The following is an 18,709-nucleotide window of genomic DNA, read 5'->3' as shown; positions in this document are numbered from 1 at the left end:
CTGCTGTTTAATTGTACTCGTATACCTAGCATGCTGCAGGTGTTGTTTGATATTTAAAGGATGTTTATTACTTAAATTGCAATCTGAATTCTCGACATAATTTCATATTCTTTCCTGTACAAATTGAGCTATAAAGTCTGTCCTCTAATTATTCCGCTCAAAACTACTATGAGCAAGTGATGTCATCACTAAATGGTACACAATTATACAAATCATGATTTTCCACCATGGGGAGGCTTGCCATTTCACTTCGTCTCCGACAATCCAAGGCATTCTGCCATGTTGAAGAAGATGTCAATCGAGCTATACACACCTCCAAACAGCTCCTGACACGGACCGCGCGCAAAGACAGGCACATCGGTCAACGAGTGAACACCCTGCGCCGAATCAAGGGGGAGGTTTCCATCGACCATGAAACCAGTAACCGCATCCTTGTAGTTGGCAACATATTCCTTCTTCTTATTCTCCACAGCAGGTTCGCGGGGACCCTCGCTGTGAACCCGGTAATCCTCACGGTGGTCAGGGAAGGCACCAACACCGGAGTGCAGGGTGTATCTCGGGTCCCATTGGGCAGGGAAGTGGACGCCCTCGGAATACCGCAAAGAGTTAGATCCAGCGACGGTGTACTGCGACAAGCCGGAGTTTTCATAATATCCGACCGCATTGCGCTTGCTGCGGTCATCTTCCTGAGCCTCCATGTACTCGGTGTCGACCGAGCCGGTGACGTCGAAGCCGTGGCCGTGATCGGCTGTGACAACAATGAGGGTGTCTTCAAGCTGGCCCAATTCCTCAAGTTTCTCGATTGTTGCGCGCACGGTATCGTCGAGTTCGAGCAGCTCGCCCAGGGCGCGATCGTAATCCAGACTGTGCATCTGTTTGTCGATGCTGGCGGCCTCAGACATAAGGAACCAGCCATCCTTGCGGTGGCGCTTGTCGAGCACGTCGATCGCCTTGAGGGTCATGTCCTTGAGTCCGGGGAGATCATCTGCGTCGCGCTTCGAACCATCGGGGTAGTTGCTCTGGTTGTAAAGGTTGGACTGGTAGACGTTGCGATCAAGCCAAGTAGCGAGGTTGGATTGCTGGAAAACACCGAGCAGCTTCTCGTCATTTGACGCGCTGTTCAGAGCAGTGTTGTTCCAGGCAACGTTGTAACCCTTCTCTGCGAAGAGCTTGTAGTAATCACGGGTTTCCTCGCTCTCGATGAAGTCCTCTGCACCAGCACCGAGGAGCACATCGGGCCCATTCCAGTTTGCCCACTCGTTGTCGGTCAGACCTTCGTAGTATGAGCCGATGACATGGTCGTATTCTCCACGGTCGCTAGTGTGAGCAGACAATCCGGCAGGGGTAGCATCTGCCAAGAATGCAGTTGACACAATGCCAACACCGGACTTCGGGTGCTGACGGCGGAAGATTTCTGCGATTGTCTCGAATTTCGGATCATCAAAGACGTCGCTGGAGGAGTCGACATAGACACCCAAAGCATTGACGGTAGTCTTGTGACCAGTGTAAAGGGCCGTGGCGGAGTTGGCCGAATCGGTGATGAACGAGTCCATGGAGTGTGTCATCTGGTGTCCCAGCACAGGGAACTTGTCCATTGCCATCTTCGTCTGGTATTTGCCGTTGATGCTGCGGTGGGCAATGAGACGTGCCGCAGTGATCATGTTGGTTGTCATGCCGTCTCCAACGAACATGACGACATTCTTCGCGCGTCGCTTGGTGGGGAGATCGCGAACAAGCCAGTTCGCGACGGTCTTTTGTTCCCCGTAATATGTCAGAGTAGCCTCGTATTCGCCGGGCTCATAAAGGGCGATTCTTCTGTAGATCTTCGAAGTCACATTCACGAGGGAAGGTTTGTCAGCGTCCTCGGCGAAGCGGTCTGTTTCTATTAGCTTTTATGCTCCCCAAGAAGTGGATGGTGGGAAGCTATTACCTTCAAACCATGTGAAGTCCCACCTCTCTAGCTCAGGTTCATCAATCTTGAAGTATTCCGTTGCAGTGACAGGAGCACTGTCCTTGCCCTTTCCATTGGCCTTCTTGGCAATGGTGAAGGTAAAGTTTTCGTCTGGCTCTCCGACACGAGCTTCAGAACCATTGACAGGGGAGTGTACCTCCAGGCGGATGTCGAAGTATTGACCGGCTAGGAAGTCAACCCTGGATAGAGTAATTAGAAGCTAGGAATCAGGCGCAGTTGAAACATTACATACTGATCCGGCGGGAAGATACATCCCAAGTCAGGACAACCACCCAGGCGCTGGAAAGTCTGGGCAGCTGTGAACGCGACAAAACATGCCAGCGCAGAGATTGAAGAGGCGCGCATATTGATAAGCCGATTGTGATGAAAGGAGTTACATTTAGAGCGAAAGCACCTTCGTTAAGTACAGGGAGCTTTGGAACTAATTGCAAGCGAGCATCCTGCCAAGAGCCCTTCTGCCAAGATAACCAATGGTGGTATCGAGACACAAATCTCCGAAATATCCCAGTGCTTCGAGACAGTTGTTTGGCTCCCTATAACATGGGAACGAATAAGAAACAAGCCAGATTTGCACGTGCGTAATCCAGGAGTTTACCTAGGAGGCTTGAACCTCCTTGCCAAGTCAAGGGAACGGAATGCCAAGCCAGTCCAGCCAACCCCAGTCATTCGCCAAGCCACCTTGGCTTGGCGGGCCATTGCACGTGGGATGGATGAGAGATGGGGTGGAATGACGTTTGTTCTGCTCGAGGCTGTTTTATGTACACACGTGAATGCTTTTCCATAGCTGCCTATTATGGAAGGAAGGAACGCAGAGGTATACCAAGGCTTTAGCCAGTTCTATACCTCTCCGGCGGGATTCCGATGCCGAGATTAGGTAGCTGTAAGCGTTCGGTTGAAATGTCCAATGTGAAACGAAAGAAATAAACGATATATCAACTCAAATAAATGAACCAACATCTGATGTCGTATATGAATGGAATTGTTTTTAGTCCGATGACTCGTACCGACGGCAATATATTCTAACACATTCACCCTAGACTCCTTCGGTTATATAACATTTCCTCTCAATCTTATAGCCCCAGAGCTTTGCCAATCCTATCCAGTTCTGTGCTGGGATCGGGATTTGTTGCAAACCATTCTTGTTCAATGAGAGTTACGTGACTTGGGCTCCTGCAGCGGGCCTGGATGCCGGCGATTTGTGGCCCTTCATCAACCAAACTTGGTGGCCGTCCGAGATTCTCAATGATTTTGTTGTCATCAAAGTCAAATGCCCACACCATTGAAGCAATCGCAATGCTAAGTGAGTCCATTGAAATAGACTGACCAGGACATGCCCTTTTCCCAAATCCAAAAATGAAAGGACTAGGCAGGGTCGGATTCTCCAACCATCTTTCTGGCTTGAAAGACATTGGGTCCTCATAAATAGATTCATCCATGTTCAGAGCCCATTGATTTGAGAAAATGAGGGCACCTTCGGGGATTCGATAGCCCATATACTCGTCCTCACAACTCACAGCATGAGGAACGCTTAGGGGCAGTGGAGCCCTGAGTCGTAGACACTCCTTCACAAAAGATTGAAGGCAGGGCAGACCTTCTAAGTCATCAAATGTCGGAAGTCTCTCAGTGCCAACCACTCTGTCGACTTCAGCTTGAAGCTTGCACACTTCTTGAGGATGTGATGCAACCATTTTTATAACGATAGCCAGGATCATAGGCGTTGTGATAGAGGCGGCAAATTCAATCTCGCCCATAGATACGCAGAAGGCCTCCCATGTTGACTCCTCACTATGAAGCTGGCGAAAAGCGCGGGCCATATTCCATGAAGGTCTTTGGAGGGCAGATTCTAAATTTTTCTCAACGTGCTGTATAAGACTTCGTGAAAGAGGCTTTGCCTTCTTTGCAAGATATTTTGAAACCCCAGGCAGATGCTGTATGAATGGTAATACGTCGACAAGCACATTCTGAGGACGTGCAAGGCTTTTCATGTCGTTTAGAAGAAGCGACAGCTGCTGGACATCAGTCTGTCTCAGAGACCCTATGTCTGTACCATAGAGAAGGGTAGAAGTCAAGTTTTGCGCATATGCAGCAAAGCATGCATTAAGGTCACCTCGCTCGAGCATGGTGAAGAGCAAGTACCGAGCAGTAAGACACTCAACCGGCCGATGAAATTGCGAATTTCGTGGGCTCATAACCATCATTCTCTCGCTGTTCAAGGCTCGCCATTGTTGATCGTACTGTAGGAAGGCCGGGAAGAGGGATTTGAAGATGTATTTATTGAAGAAAATCATTTCAGGTCGGCTACTGAAATTACGTGCTTTCCTAACAAATAACGCGTTTATGGTGCTTCTGTTTCCCAGCACGATGATCACTCGTGTGCCTAACCGGAGGCTCAGTATAGGTCCGTACTCAAGACTCCATTTTTGGATTCTTTCACACTCGGTAAGGTGCGGGAATCGGAGGATGTCCCCGATGAGTTGGAAACTATTGGGACCGGGTGGTAGTAGGCGACTTTGAGGCTTCAAAAGCCATACACAACATGTTATTATCGCCAATGTCGAAACAAACAAGACAAAATAACCCATTTCAGTTGACTTTGAGTTTGTTGATTTCCCCAACTCTTAAATGATGAGAAATTCTTTGTGTGAAAGTTTGATAGAGATCCTACGGGGTTGCAATAAGGAGGAACAACACTATGGGATTCTCGGAATGGTAGAGATGGACGGAGAGAAGGAGAGAAGGAGAGAGAGAGAGAGAGAGAGACTATCTACTGCATAAAGTGGATCTGTCCCATGTGGGTCCAGGGCCTCAGGCACCCAGGCACCCAGGCACCCAGGCACCCAACAAAGTTAGGTGGCTAGGCTGAATATGCATTCCGAACCACATTTTCAGAAAAATGGAAGTCAATGAATGATTGCTAGAGGTCATAATGTGGACATTGATCGCCAACGAGCGTCATACATGAAGATGCAAGAAGCGGTGAGCTAACACGTCTCATATGTTCATAATACATAAGCTCCACAATTACAGATGCACCTGGAGCATAGTTAACTCAGGGCATTCAGCATTTAAACCGCTCGGATTAGCCTCCACTCCTTCATTGATCTAGGGAGAGGCTATAAAAGCAAGCATGGAGTCCAAGGGGTTCAAAGTCATCATCGTCGGTGGATCTATCGCTGGACTTACCCTAGCCCATAGTCTCAGCAAAATTGGCATCGACTATGTGGTCTTGGAAAAGCGAGCTCAAGTCGCCTCCCAGGAGGGTGCTTCCATCCTCATCCAACCTCATGGGGGTCGCATACTGGAGCAGCTAGAGCTTTTCAAGACAGTCGAACAGTCAAGCGAACCACTAAATACTACTCATGTTCACTTTCCCGATGGGTTTGAGCACACCAATACCTCTCCGGGGATATTTAATGACAGGTATACCTCGCTCTATCCTTCAAGTACACCTAAGCTAATAGTACCAGATTTGGGCTTCCTCTTGCCTTTTGGAACGACAAAAGCTGTTACAGATTCTCTTTGACAGTCTACCTGACAAATCCAAGATATTATGCGGTGAAAAGGTCACCCAGATTGAGGATCGCGAGGAAACCATGACTGTCCACACAGAAGATGGCCATACCTATAAAGGTGATCTGGTGGTTGGAGCAGATGGCGTACACAGTCAAGTACGCGCAGAAATGTGGCGACTAGCGGAGGAAATGAAACCAGGCGTCATCTCTGAGGCGGAAAGAAACAGTCAGTTTAATCTCTTCTTCCTAAGGTTTCCTGGCGGGGTAATTACTGACTCAGTATTGTAAGCTGATTAGGTATGACGGTGCAGAACGCCTGTGTTTTCGGCGTTTCTAGCGATGTGGTTGGTTTGGCACCTGGACAGCAGGTGTGCAGCTTTAATGACAACAGATCATTTTTAACGTTCACGGGAAAGGATGGACGTGTTTTCTGGTTCTTGGTAAAGAAGTTGGAGCAGAAATACTCGTACAACAACGCTCCCCGATTCACGTCAAAGGACATCGAGCCGATTTGTCACCCGTTTATGAGTGATACAATTATTGAGAACACCCGGTTTAGCGATCTGTGGGCTCGCAAACAGATGTGTTCGATCACAGCTTTGGCGGAGAATGTCTTTCAAACATGGAGCCATCGGCGCATAGTGTGCATCGGAGACAGCATGCACAAGGTATGTTCCTCCTTGAATTCTCTACAGCGAACCATCATCTAAAATATAATATCCAGATGACACCAAATTCAGGGGAGGGGGCAAATTGTGCCATCGAAGATGTTGCAGCGCTAGCCAACCTGCTGAACGAGCATGCGGCTACGAATGCGAGACTTCATAAGCTCTCGACGAAAGAGCTAAGCACTCTGCTTGATGACTATGGTAAAACTCGGTTTGGTCGGATTAGCACGATATATAATGTCTCGCGCCTTGTCGTGCGACTTCATGGCCGGGATACCTTGCCCCTGCGCCTGATTGGACGATACTACATGCCTCGTTCTGGGAAGCTGCCTGTAAATGTGGCTTCCAAAATCATTGCAGGATCTGTGGCATTGGATTTTCTTCCACTGCCCCCTCGGTCAGGTCCGGGTTGGGAGACTTTTAAGCCAAAGGAAAGCAGCCCAAGATGGTGGACTGTGGTGGCTGCAACTTCAACAATACTGATAGTGTCAATATGGCTGTGGAAATTTGTTCTGGAGAAATATAGATGCTAAAACGGAATAAAGATGGAGAAAGAACAAAGAGAATGAGGACACCTTAGCCCACTACAGACCAGTTTGTGATAGCGAAACCGTAGCGCGGCACCAAGTTCAACGCATGTCAATATGACACTGGAAAATAGTTACTCTAGTCAACAGGAAAATTCCTATGTGGCTGGGGGAGGGAGAGAGTTGATTGCTACAAAGGCAGGATCTGCCGACTATCTGGGCTTGATGCCTGAGGCATACACATGGTAGCCTAAGGCCTTAACCACAACAGATACGCAGACTGAAAATGCTGGGGGCTGGTTAATTGCGAATACGTATAACGAAGATTCCGGGATTATTCGTATTCGCATGCTCCTTAAATTGCGTCCTCAATTGATTAGCTTTGCCTGAATTGATTCAGATCATCGAGGTGATCCAATATTTTCCGGCATATAACCCATCTCATGCAGCCAAGAAAGGCATGCATATTGCCTTAATTTTCAATCTCATAGACCATTGCGCCTCGGATTGCAGGTGCTATCATTGGGACATACCACATAGATCCACTATATTATATTTGTGATTTAAAGACCAAAGTGGATCGATCTAGCATGATTACTTCTCATCGTCAAATGATAAGTGATTGTAAATTTCGCATATATAAATAAGTGGAGATTTTCCTGACCTCTCTCACTCGGGGTTTGCTTTCTGGCGATTTTTCAAGAAAAGTTTTCGTTGAATGCCAACACTCAACATATCCAGGGTAACCAATTAGTGTTTGGTAGTCGCTATATTGAAGTATTTCTGCTATGCACTGATGCAATTAGAACGGAACTTGCGGTGAGCATCTCATTCCAGGCTCGATAGGTCTTGTGATAGAAGGCTGGCGCAAATCGGAATAAAACAATGATATCATATCGGTTTTCGATCAAACAAGCCTTCGAACCAATTGTTTAAGTCATGGCAACCATGAACCTTTTAAATTCACAAGAGAGGGTACTCTACCTAATATAGATTATTCTAATTATCCTAGGAGAGTCACAGTGCCGTAGCAAGAAGGGTTAAACATCTGCTATGTTTCCTTCACCCTTGTCCGCTTTGACTCTTACAAATAGAGGACGCTTATTCGGAACCAGGTGGCCATTTCTCTTCGGCCAGTCATGGCTTCTGGAGAGCTCTAACTCCATATCAAAGCTGAACAAAATCCGAGCAAGAATGAGACTGGCTTCAATAATGACGAGACTAGTTTTGATATCTGGTCAGCAACCTCACGTGTGTTGTCTGTGCTGTTTTAGACTCACTTCCTTGCAACACATGTTCGTGGCCCGACCCCAAACGGATGGAAGGACTGACGCGTATCGTCCTTATATTTTGGGTCATCCATCCATCTATCTGGACAAAATCGCTCAGGGTCCCTCCAAAACCTCCCACTGTGCGTGGCAGACCAGTTATGGATTCCAACTGTGGTACCTCCTCCTACAAACTCGCCGCAAATGGACACGCCACAAGCAGGAACTCGACGGGGTAGGGTACCCACAAACGGTGGAGCCATCCGAAGGCTCTCGTTCATACACGCGTGTAGAAACTTCAGATTCTGGACTGCTTCTGCTGAAATATCCTCCGAAGTTGGAAATGCGGTGTGTATCTCATCCCTAAGCCGAGCAAAATACGCGGGGCTTTCCAGTGTGTAGTAAAGAACAGAACCGATATAATCAGGGAGTGTCTCAATTCCGCTGAGAATCACAATCAGGGTATTTCTTTTTATCGTGTCATGATCAATTGTTCCGTCCTTTTGATCATTCGCCATATGGTAGACTGTAGAATAGTGAGTATTGCATCAGTGATTAGGGCCAAGATTGCTTCTCTACCTAGGTCCACACAATTTTCAGCAGCGTCCATTCGCTCCAGGCGCTCTGTAATTGCTGTGCCTAAAGGAGGAATTCTGTTGAATATGGTGAAGATGTCACGGCGAAATATCTGCGAGTTGAAAAGGGACGATAGAGATAGGGGAAGATAAAGAAGTTGTGTAAGGTACTGCAAGACCTTCGCTGTCTTGTGCATGGTGTTCACCAGGGGGTGAGATGAGGACCCTTTATCGATAGCGTGGAAGTTTTGGCCTATGGTGAGCTTCACATGGATATCGAGTATCAGGTTTCCAATCCATGCATCGATATCGATACTTTCATTGTTTTGATTTTCGAGATATACCTTGAGGTTGCGAGTAAAGGATTCAATGTGAGATAATATGATGTCTCCTTTTTGAAGCAGTTGCCCATGTGAAAAGACCCGGACGGCGTTGTTCTTTTGAACTTTATACTCCGCACTCTTAGCGCCCACCTGGTGTAAATTGGTCAGAGAGATATTGTAGTGACGAACTCGTGGTAGCATATACTGACAAGGGTCTCTGAGTCTCCAAAGGCTGTTGCGAAAAAATCACCATCTTTCTCCATCGGGTATGATCCGTTGTTATGGACAACACTACCTTTAATGCCATGGTCCGTCAATACCGGCCCATAAACTTAGCAAGTCTGGAAAGATTGTGTTTTACCATAAATGCCATTCCAAGCTTCAGGATCAATGTATGACAGCTCATCTGGTGCAATCCTCACAACGAGCCCATATTCATCGTGGAGTCTTTTGATCTCATGTTTATGACATCCCTGGAAGACCCTCAAGATGTACCAAATCCTGGATACTTTGGTGTACCATGGACCGGGGAAGTTCCTCAATGGATGAAACCATATATTATACACAGCTTTGGAAGAAAGACATATCTTACCAGGAACATCAGTCAACTGACATATATAGACTAATTCTAACAGGGCCAGCAACAACTCACCAAAACAGCAAACATTACCAGTGCAAGGGAAGTGGAACCCCACATGTGTTGTAGAAGTGCCATTCTTTCAAAAATAATAAGTGTCTATAGATTTACATCCCGAACATCTCGTCAAGCTGGACTTCCGTCTATATATATATTCGCCCTTACCGCTGAACAATCGGCGAAGTTTCATACACCAAACTAATCCCGGTGGGTCGATCTGCATAATGACTAGTATAACCATTTTCGGAATCACTGCCCCAAGGTCACATATAGAGAAGTAGTATCGGCATTGAATAGTGGCGTTTCCTGTGGATGCAATCTACGTTGTATAAATCTCCAGTATGGACCTACCTACGTACCTAGGTGGATATGTGATGTAGGCAGCCCCATGATTAATATGTACAATGTAAGGTCAAGTTTTGTTGGGAAGTGATAAGCGCAATGACTATGCTATAACTACTCTCGGATTGAGAAAATTAAGCCAAAAAAAACTTTGCTTTTTTTTCTAAAAAGAAAATAATTAATTTTGAAATTGAGAAAAATTGACTATTAATATAAACATTCTACATTTCTTATGAGAAAAAGAATATTATATTTAGATGTGTCTCACCAAACTAAAATCTAACACACCCTCTAGTTACTTGAACATGGAATTTTAATCCTTTGGCCATATTGCGCAGGGGCAATCTGCTCTTCTTTAAAAATCTAAGAACGTGCATGATCGGGATCCCTACCTGCATGAACTGAATCTGCCTGCAGCGGGCCGGATACGTTTGTAGTGCTAATTTTGGCAATTTCTGCATTTAATCGGTATGTTCGGACGATGCGGTGTACCTGAAAGCGGAGCATCGGCTGATCAGAGGTGAGTGGAAACTGTATGTGAGTGGAGACATAGATCATCCTTTACCTGAGCTCCCGATTCCAGGAAGCGCACCTATGTTGGTACCCACAAATAATATTATATACGCTAGAATACCAAGTCCTTTAATCCGGAAGGTAGATATAGTGGGATTATCCCGTTGTGGACACGAATGTACAGTACAATGATTTGCCCTGCATCATGACCTGTTACACCAGATCTGAAATATCAGGGCAATATCAACACGGATAGGTTTGGACAACTCGAGAATGTACAGCAGGCTAACAGAAATGTTTTTCTCGTTCAAACGACTTAGGTTAAGTTTGTAAAATTGAGAAAAAAGACATCAACCCCGGTGGTGAGATCAGTGCATGGCTTCGAAAGTAGTCACTTCCCCTCACACCTGGCTGGCTGAACACACAATTGCAGCGACTCATTCACTATCTACTGGGGAATAATTCTTATAAGAGGGGCTAAGAGGTCTGGACGCCACATCCCTTTGATCTAACCTGTTTGATCAACATTCTTATGTGCTTAAATGGTTTCCGTGTCTGGATTGATTACACATTATATCCACTACACTTTGATTCTACAGTACCTGTGCTGCATGATAGTGAAATCAATATGTACACTAGTATATGCGCTGTCATAAAAGATCAGATTCGAAATCGGAGAACATCACACCCTTGCAGATCAACTACATCATAGATACAGACCTCGGGAAAAGCTGGAAAATGATTCGAGGTGATGAAGTCTTAGCAAATAATAGGGGATCGCGACTCAAGCTAACGAAATATGGGCCTTGACTTCGTTTTCGGGTTTTTCTGTTTGTGTTCCTCGCAACTATTTAACCGATGATATTTCCCCATACATACTAAGAGACCCCAACTGATACGACTAAAACCATCTCCCCCTTCATTTTCATCATCCTTTTGAGGATAAGGCAATCATGTTGCCCAGAAGCCAGGACTCTCCAAAACACTTTGTACCTGATTCCATTCCAGTTCCCCCAGAAGCATATGAGAGAGAAGAGTACTTTTGCAAGTTCACTCCTCGCATCCATCGTGATGCTCATCTTGCCGATTCAGGGTGTTGGCAATGTCAGGTGGATCTTCTGGGTTCTCAAGGGACTGCCCATGTTGCAGCGGTTCGGAGTGGAAGCAACAAAAACTACGCTGTTGGTTGTATCAATCCCACCGTTGGTAACTTTACCGCTCTGTGCGCAGTGGAAGCAATTTCTGAGCGCCTTGCTCTAATTTCATACATTGTTGAGTATGCATACGTGCACGATGATCGTAAGAGACTCACTCATCCGCTAAAACCACCAAAGTCCTAAGTAAACTAAAAGACCATAGTCATTGAATACGCCCCGGAGAAACGCGAGTCGGAGGTGAGTATTAACTTTTGATGCACTAGTCTTCCCAGTGCGTCTTCTAACAAGCCACATTTTGCAGCTCAACAAAGCGAACAAGCAACTCACAGAAGGTCTCGAGGAGTATGGAAATGGTCAACTTTCTACGAGAAGCAATGTGAAGAGACAAATGCAAGCTAAGATGGCTACGGAGCTGCTGGAATTTGACCAAGAACAGGGTCAGGTTATTCTCCGTCTCTGGAAGGAGATGTCAAAAGTGTTTGTGAATATTAGAGATCTTGACTTCCATGCATTGGAAGATTATTTCATATTCCGCGTAGTTGACGCAGGATGCGAGTAAGATATCATGGTTTGAGCGAGCCCCAGTGAGAATCTCAGCTAATTGCTCTGAAAAGATGGACCATGGCCTTGATGTGCTTTTCCATGGATTTTTATCTCACGGATGAAGAGACCGCACAGACTTCGAGCATTACCAGTGCCGCATATGATGCTTGGGTTCTGGTGAATGACTACTTTTCCTGGGAAAAAGAGTACAAGAACTACGAAGCCAACGGAAGCACTGGGCAGATTGTTAGTGCAGTCTTTCTTTTCATGAAGTGGCATGACATCGATCCGATCACAGCTAAGAAGATGCTCCGGGGTGAGATTATTGTGCGCGAGGAAAGGTACTGCCAGCTCAAGGCCGATTACCTCGCTCGTGGAAACGTGACAGACAGGATTATCAAATGGTTTAAGTTGCTGGACTTTGTGACAGCTGGAAACTTTGCGTGGAGCATGACCACTGCACGCTACCACGATGACGTTGAAGATGCGTATCCGGGTTTGCGGGCTGTGAATCAGAAAAAGAAAGCCTCTCGTCCTTTCAGCAGCTTAAGCACACCAATCACACCGCTTACGATGAATGCGAAAAAGGAGAATTCTGTGGGATCCGAAACCCCTGATTCTCCGAGCATTGTAGGATCCAGCACGAATGGTGAGGCTAGCACTGCACCCACAAGCCCTGCCTCATGGAATCTCGAGCAGCAAAGTCATGATATCCCCCTTCCTATCTTGGCATTTGAAGAAGTAAGTCCCACAGCCTCCAGATTCCGAAGAGTGTACTAAGCAGAGACTAGATTGTGTTGGAGCCCTATGTTTATCTAAAGTCTCTACCGTCGAAGGGAGTGAGGAACGCAGCAATTGATGGACTTGACGTCTGGTATCAAGTCCCTGAACGATCTGTTCTAATCATTCAAGAGATTGCCGATTTGCTACACAGTTCCTCCCTAATGTATGATTCTATCTGATTCTTCGCTGTTTCAATATACCAGGCCATTGACAAAGATAATCTAGGGTTGATGACATACAGGATAACTCACCGTTAAGACGCGGCTTCCCAGCTACACATATGGTTTTTGGCGTTAGCCAAACAATCAATTCGGCTAACCTTCTACTACTGAAAGCCTTCAAGGCTGCGATAGCACTTTCATCCAATGCTGCCGCTATCTTCACAACCAGACTGTTAGAAGGCCATGTTGGTCAGGGAATGGATCTACACTGGACAAATCAGACGAAGGTTCCAACGGAGCAGGAGTACTTTACTATGATTGACGGTAGTATGTTTGATCAGTCACCTCCCCAGCACTCACTAAAATGCTGATCCTTATTCTATTTCAGAAACCGGCGGTTTGTTTGTTCTTGTTGCCGAATTGATGCGCTCCGAGGCAACGGTGAACAAAGATCTCGATGTCTCACCCCTCATGAAGGCCGTAGGCCGGTTCTTCCAAGTCCGTGATGACTACTTAAACCTTCAGGATGCAGATGTATGATGAACCCCTTTTCTTTCTATAGCGTTGTCCTTTCATCCTTTCACTCTTGTTTTCGTTTTCTTTTTTTTTTTTTTTTTATCAACCACTTAACCATGTGTCGACAGTATACAGAGAAAAAAGGCTTCGCAGAGGATCTAAGCGAAGGCAAGATCTCTCTACCTCTTATCCACACCTTGGCGGAGAAGTCCCAATATCGCGGCCGATTACTCAATATCCTACAGCAGCGCAAAGTTGGGAATTCCCTTTCTCCTGAGCTACGGAAGCTCGCATTGGACGATATTACAGCCGCTGGCGGGCTAGAGTATACAAAGAAAGTCATAGTGGGTTTACAAAAGAGGATGGAAAGAAGCTTGGCACAGTCTGAGGAAAGGGCGGGGGAAAGTAACTGGATTCTACGATTGATGAAGAAGCGGTTGGAGCTTTGAAGTTGGGAGGATTTCATCTTCGTCAACGCCTTTGTCGATCTTTAACCAGTTTTTATTTTTCTCATCACTTTTTACCTTGCGTGATACATTTAGGGTCTGTGGTTGAAAATAAATGGACAATTTTCAGCTATCAAAAATGAGAAAAAGATGAAGAAGAATCGGCAAACGTCCAATTGAAAAGAATCGCGGGTCGGTTTACTAAAAGTTCAGCATTCATTGTACCCCCAGTTGTCTGCTTCAAAAATTTATGAAATCACTATTCTTCTTTATTTAAGGGCATTATCCTAGATTCACAAGGCTGAGTTCACTGTTCTTGATTCCACCCCGGACACTTACACGGATTTTGAACCATTCAAGGTTAACTAGATTCAATTACACCCAAATTGTATGATTTCAAGGCACCTAAACAAATCTAGTTACTGTTGACCATCATCCAATGCATGCATGCATGTTTGCTACAGACTGAGTCTTTGTTCAGATGGTTTTAACAAGGTATATAAACCCCTGCATTTCTAGCTTTAATAGATAATGATTCTTCTTCTACTTTCTTCCCACTGTAGTACTTACTACAACACTTTGGAATAAATATAAATTGTAGTATAGTAGTCGAAAGCAATGACAAACTAGACAAAGAATCGAGTACGTACTATTATCAGGCTCTGGAGATGGCCGCTGGTTAGACAAAGAAACGAATTTTCAAGGGTTATTACAATAACCATAAACTCTTCAGTTGGAACCATCTGAGGATGTTCTGGAAATGTCGATATTATCGGTGTTGTACTAATGGGGGTAACCAATATATCGTACTGGTGTATTCTCATTATAGTAGCTAATGATGTGGCTTGACCTGTCCTCTCTTCAACCTTGACCCTCATTGTTCTCATATTTTATTTTTGGACCCTGCCATTGCTTACCATTTCGACTCTCTTTATTGTCGAGGATAGAAACCATGGATCCCCATCCACCTGGCTCACAAAATTTCAAAGATAATGGAGTGTCCATTTAGCAGTCTTTGAATGCATATATGTTACTATTTAGGTATGACCACACTCTAGTCCAATCAAACAAATAGTATATCTCTTGAAACACTGCATGGTTTAAATTTAGCCGTTTGGTTTCGACGATTCTTTCGAGTCTCTCTCTTTATCCATTGTCTATTGATGGCGCTCAGTGGAAAGGCCAAGTTTAGTACGAGGCGTAGCGTCTATAAGTTCCTAATATCCATCAACTCTGTCTTGATCAACGAAATTTGACACAGAGAAACCTATAATGACCCTTCAAGGCCTTGGATTGACATCACTTTTTTACAGCAACCTTCTTACCAATTCCAATTTGAAGATTCTACCACCTCTCCAATGATATCCCCCACACTCAAATACGGTAGGCGACAAGCCGTTGGCCGACTACTACAGCAATGGATCGAATGTCCAGAAACCGACCTGTCTGTGCAATTATGTCCAATTCTACCTTCTAAGCTGAAATTCAAAGACTTCGAGAAGTCCAAGCAACTTGAAATAGACACGGACACGCCTGCTTATCTTCCACTCCAGATTGAACACGAATTTGGAGACCTCGAAATAATGGGACCAACCGGTGGCGCATGGGAAAAGGTCCACATAGCTGAATCTGACGCTCCACTAAACCCTGAACGCCAGGAGATCAGTACCTGGGAAGGGCTAATTGCGCCCGGGGTATTAATTGTTGAAGAAATAAAGAGAACAAAGGGTGTATATATGTCGGAAGTCTGCCAAGCCATTTACCAGAACCACTTCCCGATTGATACCTTGAAGTATGTCTATATGCTCGATGTTTGCAATAACGATACCCGTTCGTTTGTCAGGGACGAGCTTTATACCGAATATAATGGCCTCGCTTGGCCGGATCAGCAGATACGTGATTGGGTATCTGGAACCCCGGAATTTGAAGCGTTGCTAGGGACCAAACTTGGACAGACTGTGGCACATTTGGTCTTGGGGGCCTTTAAACGTGGAACTCGCCGAATTTCACGGGTCAGAATCTATGATTCGTTTGAAGCCTTGCAATTACAGTTTGCTATTGAAGAGATTGAGCATATTGTTCCGACTTACAACCCGGCTCAAAATCCTTTGGCTCGTAGTACAAGGTCGATATCACGCCGCCTCCGAAACATCGAGTCGAGGAAGCGTAAGGTGGTCTGGGATGAAGAGACTAAAGGAAAGAAAATTCGGATTCAATGATCCCAATCAGTTGGACGTTTATGATTGGGTCAAACTGTGTATCACTGTCCTTGCTATTTGGTATTTTACTCATGTCTGTCTTTGTTCACCATGTCACAATATACATCTAGTGCTTTTATACTTTTCTAACTATACACTCATCTGTTTACATGCTAGGCTTCTTCTGTTATCTCCAAATTGGATACCCCTATAGACCCCTTTAGAATGGCCAAGACTTAACAGACACATTAATTTCGAAAATGGCCAAGCTATAAAAATTCCAGTGAATGCTGATCTTAAATTCATGTACGAAAGATAATTTAGTTGGACCTGGGGGTTATGTGTTCACGGAGTACGGGCGACTATAGGGATCACCGTCACATAACTCTCTCATTGGTTTATGTTGCCTGGCAGTAACTTAGACCTCCCACTTTACAAAAACTAACCTCGAAATTACCTAGGTAGTTACATATGTAGTAGTAATATTGAACCTAGATGATGCCTTATAATGCCTTAGAAAAGATATATAAAGAGACAGCTAGAAAGACAGCTAGAAAGACAGCTAGAAAGACAGCTAGAAAGACAGCTAGAAAGACAGCTAGAAAGACAAGTAGAAAGACCCTACGGAGAACATCCAAAAAAGAAGATCTAGTAAGATGTTAGTATAGTTATATAAAAGAGAAGTTGAAATTAATGTACCTTACCTCAAGAAGGCGGTGATAAAATAGGCTGTAAGGCACTAGTACCTAGCCAATGAGAGAGGTTATGTGACGGTGATCCCTATAGTCGCCCGTAACAGAGGCAACAAGACAGCCTAGGACTGTCCCCTTCCACTTTCAGATTCCCAGCTTCCCATCGATTTATCGATCCCAGATAACTCCCTCTCTCCCTCTCTCTTTTTTATTCCATTTCTGACTTCCCTTTGCTTTTGTGCCCCCTGGAACCTCGAACAATTGGCCGATTTGTCCAAGGTGAGGCTTGCTTCCGCCGAATCGGCGGATGTGCCACCACTATACTCAAAGCTCCCTGCACCGAGACCCAACAACAGAACATCATTTTTCTTTCTGAAATTTGGATCCTCAGGTCGCAATCTTTGCCTGTGCCCGATATTTTCCGATTTGAAACCATCAAGTGTTATGTTTGGGGGTTGCAGTGATCAAATCCTGTAAGTAGCCAATGAACCCTGGGTTTGACAAACATGTCATCTCATGCATCTTACATATCTAGTTTCGATTGCAATATGGACTGTCATCATTACTCCATTCCGCGGTCAAGAGGGGGTCACCATGGCTTATAAGCATGCCTATTACACTGTCTTTCACCCGCGCCCTTTTTCGATATGCATCCATGGAGCAGACTGATTCAGTGGGTTTAGATCTGAACACTCATCAAGAATACTCAAATATATCCAAAGTCGATAATCGGACAAAGAAATAATTCTAACAACACCTCGCAGACTTGTTCTTACCCCCGCTTCTGCTCAGAAAGGCTACGAGGCCTACATGAGCCAACAAAAAGCCTACTCACTATGGCTGAGGATACAACGGCATTCATGTTGGGTAACCCTGCTGAAAAGTTGACCATCTACTTTCCGCCTACTGCCACCCCGCGCTACCAAACTACTTCACCCATCTCGAAGCTCTCTCCGCAGACATAAAACAGCGTGGGAATGCCACCAGTGCGCTATTTCTTGCCTGTGAACTTGACCCCCGAGCCCGATGGCTTCGTCAGTTGCAACAGGCCGTTATAGCCGTACGGTATGCCATCGAGACACGAGGGAAACGACCTTCGGACATTGTTCTTCCAGGGGACTCGGCGGGCGCTCATCTTGCACTTGCACTACTATCACCTCTCGCTCACCAGCATCCTCGAGAGATCGTGCCAAGATTTTCGGTCGATGAATCCCTCAGAGTGGCGATGTTGTTTTCCCCTTGGGTTGACTTCGGAATCAATCACGCGAGCTCCAGGGGAAATGTGGACAGAGACATGATTTCGACCCAAACTTTGAATGGCTAGGTCAAGCTGTGGAGGATGAATACAACTGCCCCGCCAAAGCCCCAGCAGGCTGGTGGGGAGACCTTCCCGTTTCAAGAATCTTTGTTGGCGCGGGAGGAGAGAAAGGCCTGTCGGATCCGATTAGGGAGATGGCCGAGAAGATGAAGGTGAGGCGGTCTTCACAAGATTTATTTCTTCCCTAACAGTTTGTCATCAGCAGCATTAGCATTGTGCCACGAGAATTCCACGTTGAACCAATCACGGACTTCGCTTTGAAGTTTACCCCTGGATTGAAGTTCAAAGCCATGGCTCTATGGTTGAACCAGACCTTCTCGGGGTGAATTGGGAAAAGGAACGATGATGAAGACAGTAAGATTCCTTGCGTTCATTATTTTCACGGTTGTAGATAGGCGGTCAGGCGGCGTTAGCTCGCTCTATCACGTTTGGGGGCTTTGTTTGAGGGGTTGCCACCTGGGCGCCCCGGCTTCCCCTCAAACCTTGATTGCACAACTTATGTGAGATCATTTTCAATTCTGGATTCTTACCACTCGTGTTTTATCTGAATAGTGAGAC

General features: G+C 45.6%; 6 protein-coding genes across 6 annotated transcripts; 3 read left to right on the top strand and 3 right to left on the bottom strand.

The window, feature by feature from the left end:
* Positions 1 to 245: 245 nt before the first annotated feature.
* On the bottom strand, positions 246 to 2,317 carry N7516_002607 (alkaline phosphatase; the record flags this gene model as incomplete). The annotated part of the gene is made up of 3 exons (XM_057215327.1): positions 246 to 1,876; positions 1,931 to 2,151; positions 2,205 to 2,317. The coding sequence occupies 3 exons, from the start codon at positions 2,315 to 2,317 to the stop codon at positions 246 to 248; spliced, it is 1,965 nt and encodes a 654-aa protein (XP_057077210.1).
* A 725-nt stretch (positions 2,318 to 3,042) lies between these two features.
* On the bottom strand, positions 3,043 to 4,260 carry N7516_002606 (uncharacterized protein; the record flags this gene model as incomplete). Its single annotated transcript, XM_057215326.1, has 1 exon — positions 3,043 to 4,260. The coding sequence occupies one exon, from the start codon at positions 4,258 to 4,260 to the stop codon at positions 3,043 to 3,045; it is 1,218 nt and encodes a 405-aa protein (XP_057077209.1).
* An 839-nt stretch (positions 4,261 to 5,099) lies between these two features.
* Positions 5,100 to 6,685, top strand: N7516_002605 (FAD-dependent monooxygenase spyC; the record flags this gene model as incomplete). The annotated part of the gene is made up of 4 exons (XM_057215325.1): positions 5,100 to 5,333; positions 5,434 to 5,710; positions 5,782 to 6,152; positions 6,209 to 6,685. The coding sequence occupies 4 exons, from the start codon at positions 5,100 to 5,102 to the stop codon at positions 6,683 to 6,685; spliced, it is 1,359 nt and encodes a 452-aa protein (XP_057077208.1).
* A 1,034-nt stretch (positions 6,686 to 7,719) lies between these two features.
* On the bottom strand, positions 7,720 to 9,560 carry N7516_002604 (cytochrome P450; the record flags this gene model as incomplete). The annotated part of the gene is made up of 6 exons (XM_057215324.1): positions 7,720 to 7,900; positions 7,960 to 8,473; positions 8,527 to 8,995; positions 9,055 to 9,176; positions 9,207 to 9,453; positions 9,498 to 9,560. The coding sequence occupies 6 exons, from the start codon at positions 9,558 to 9,560 to the stop codon at positions 7,720 to 7,722; spliced, it is 1,596 nt and encodes a 531-aa protein (XP_057077207.1).
* A 1,730-nt stretch (positions 9,561 to 11,290) lies between these two features.
* N7516_002603 (bifunctional terpene synthase/polyprenyl synthetase family protein) lies at positions 11,291 to 13,946 on the top strand (the record flags this gene model as incomplete). Its single annotated transcript, XM_057215323.1, has 8 exons — positions 11,291 to 11,636; positions 11,697 to 11,731; positions 11,796 to 12,049; positions 12,109 to 12,778; positions 12,829 to 12,983; positions 13,046 to 13,308; positions 13,370 to 13,515; positions 13,626 to 13,946. 8 exons carry the CDS (start codon positions 11,291 to 11,293, stop codon positions 13,944 to 13,946), a joined length of 2,190 nt encoding a protein of 729 aa, XP_057077206.1.
* Positions 13,947 to 15,301: 1,355 nt separating this feature from the next.
* N7516_002602 (uncharacterized protein) lies at positions 15,302 to 16,162 on the top strand (the record flags this gene model as incomplete). The annotated part of the gene is made up of 1 exon (XM_057215322.1): positions 15,302 to 16,162. The coding sequence occupies one exon, from the start codon at positions 15,302 to 15,304 to the stop codon at positions 16,160 to 16,162; it is 861 nt and encodes a 286-aa protein (XP_057077205.1).
* Between the last annotated feature and the right edge of the window lie 2,547 nt (positions 16,163 to 18,709).

The sequence above is a fragment of the Penicillium verrucosum genome (assembly GCF_028828655.1).
Source record: "Penicillium verrucosum strain IBT 35672 chromosome Unknown utg000001l_segment0_segment0, whole genome shotgun sequence".
NCBI classification, from domain to species: Eukaryota; Fungi; Ascomycota; class Eurotiomycetes; order Eurotiales; family Aspergillaceae; genus Penicillium; species Penicillium verrucosum.
The sequence above is the reverse complement of the archived record's forward strand: the minus strand, read 5'-3'. Positions and strand labels throughout refer to the sequence as shown.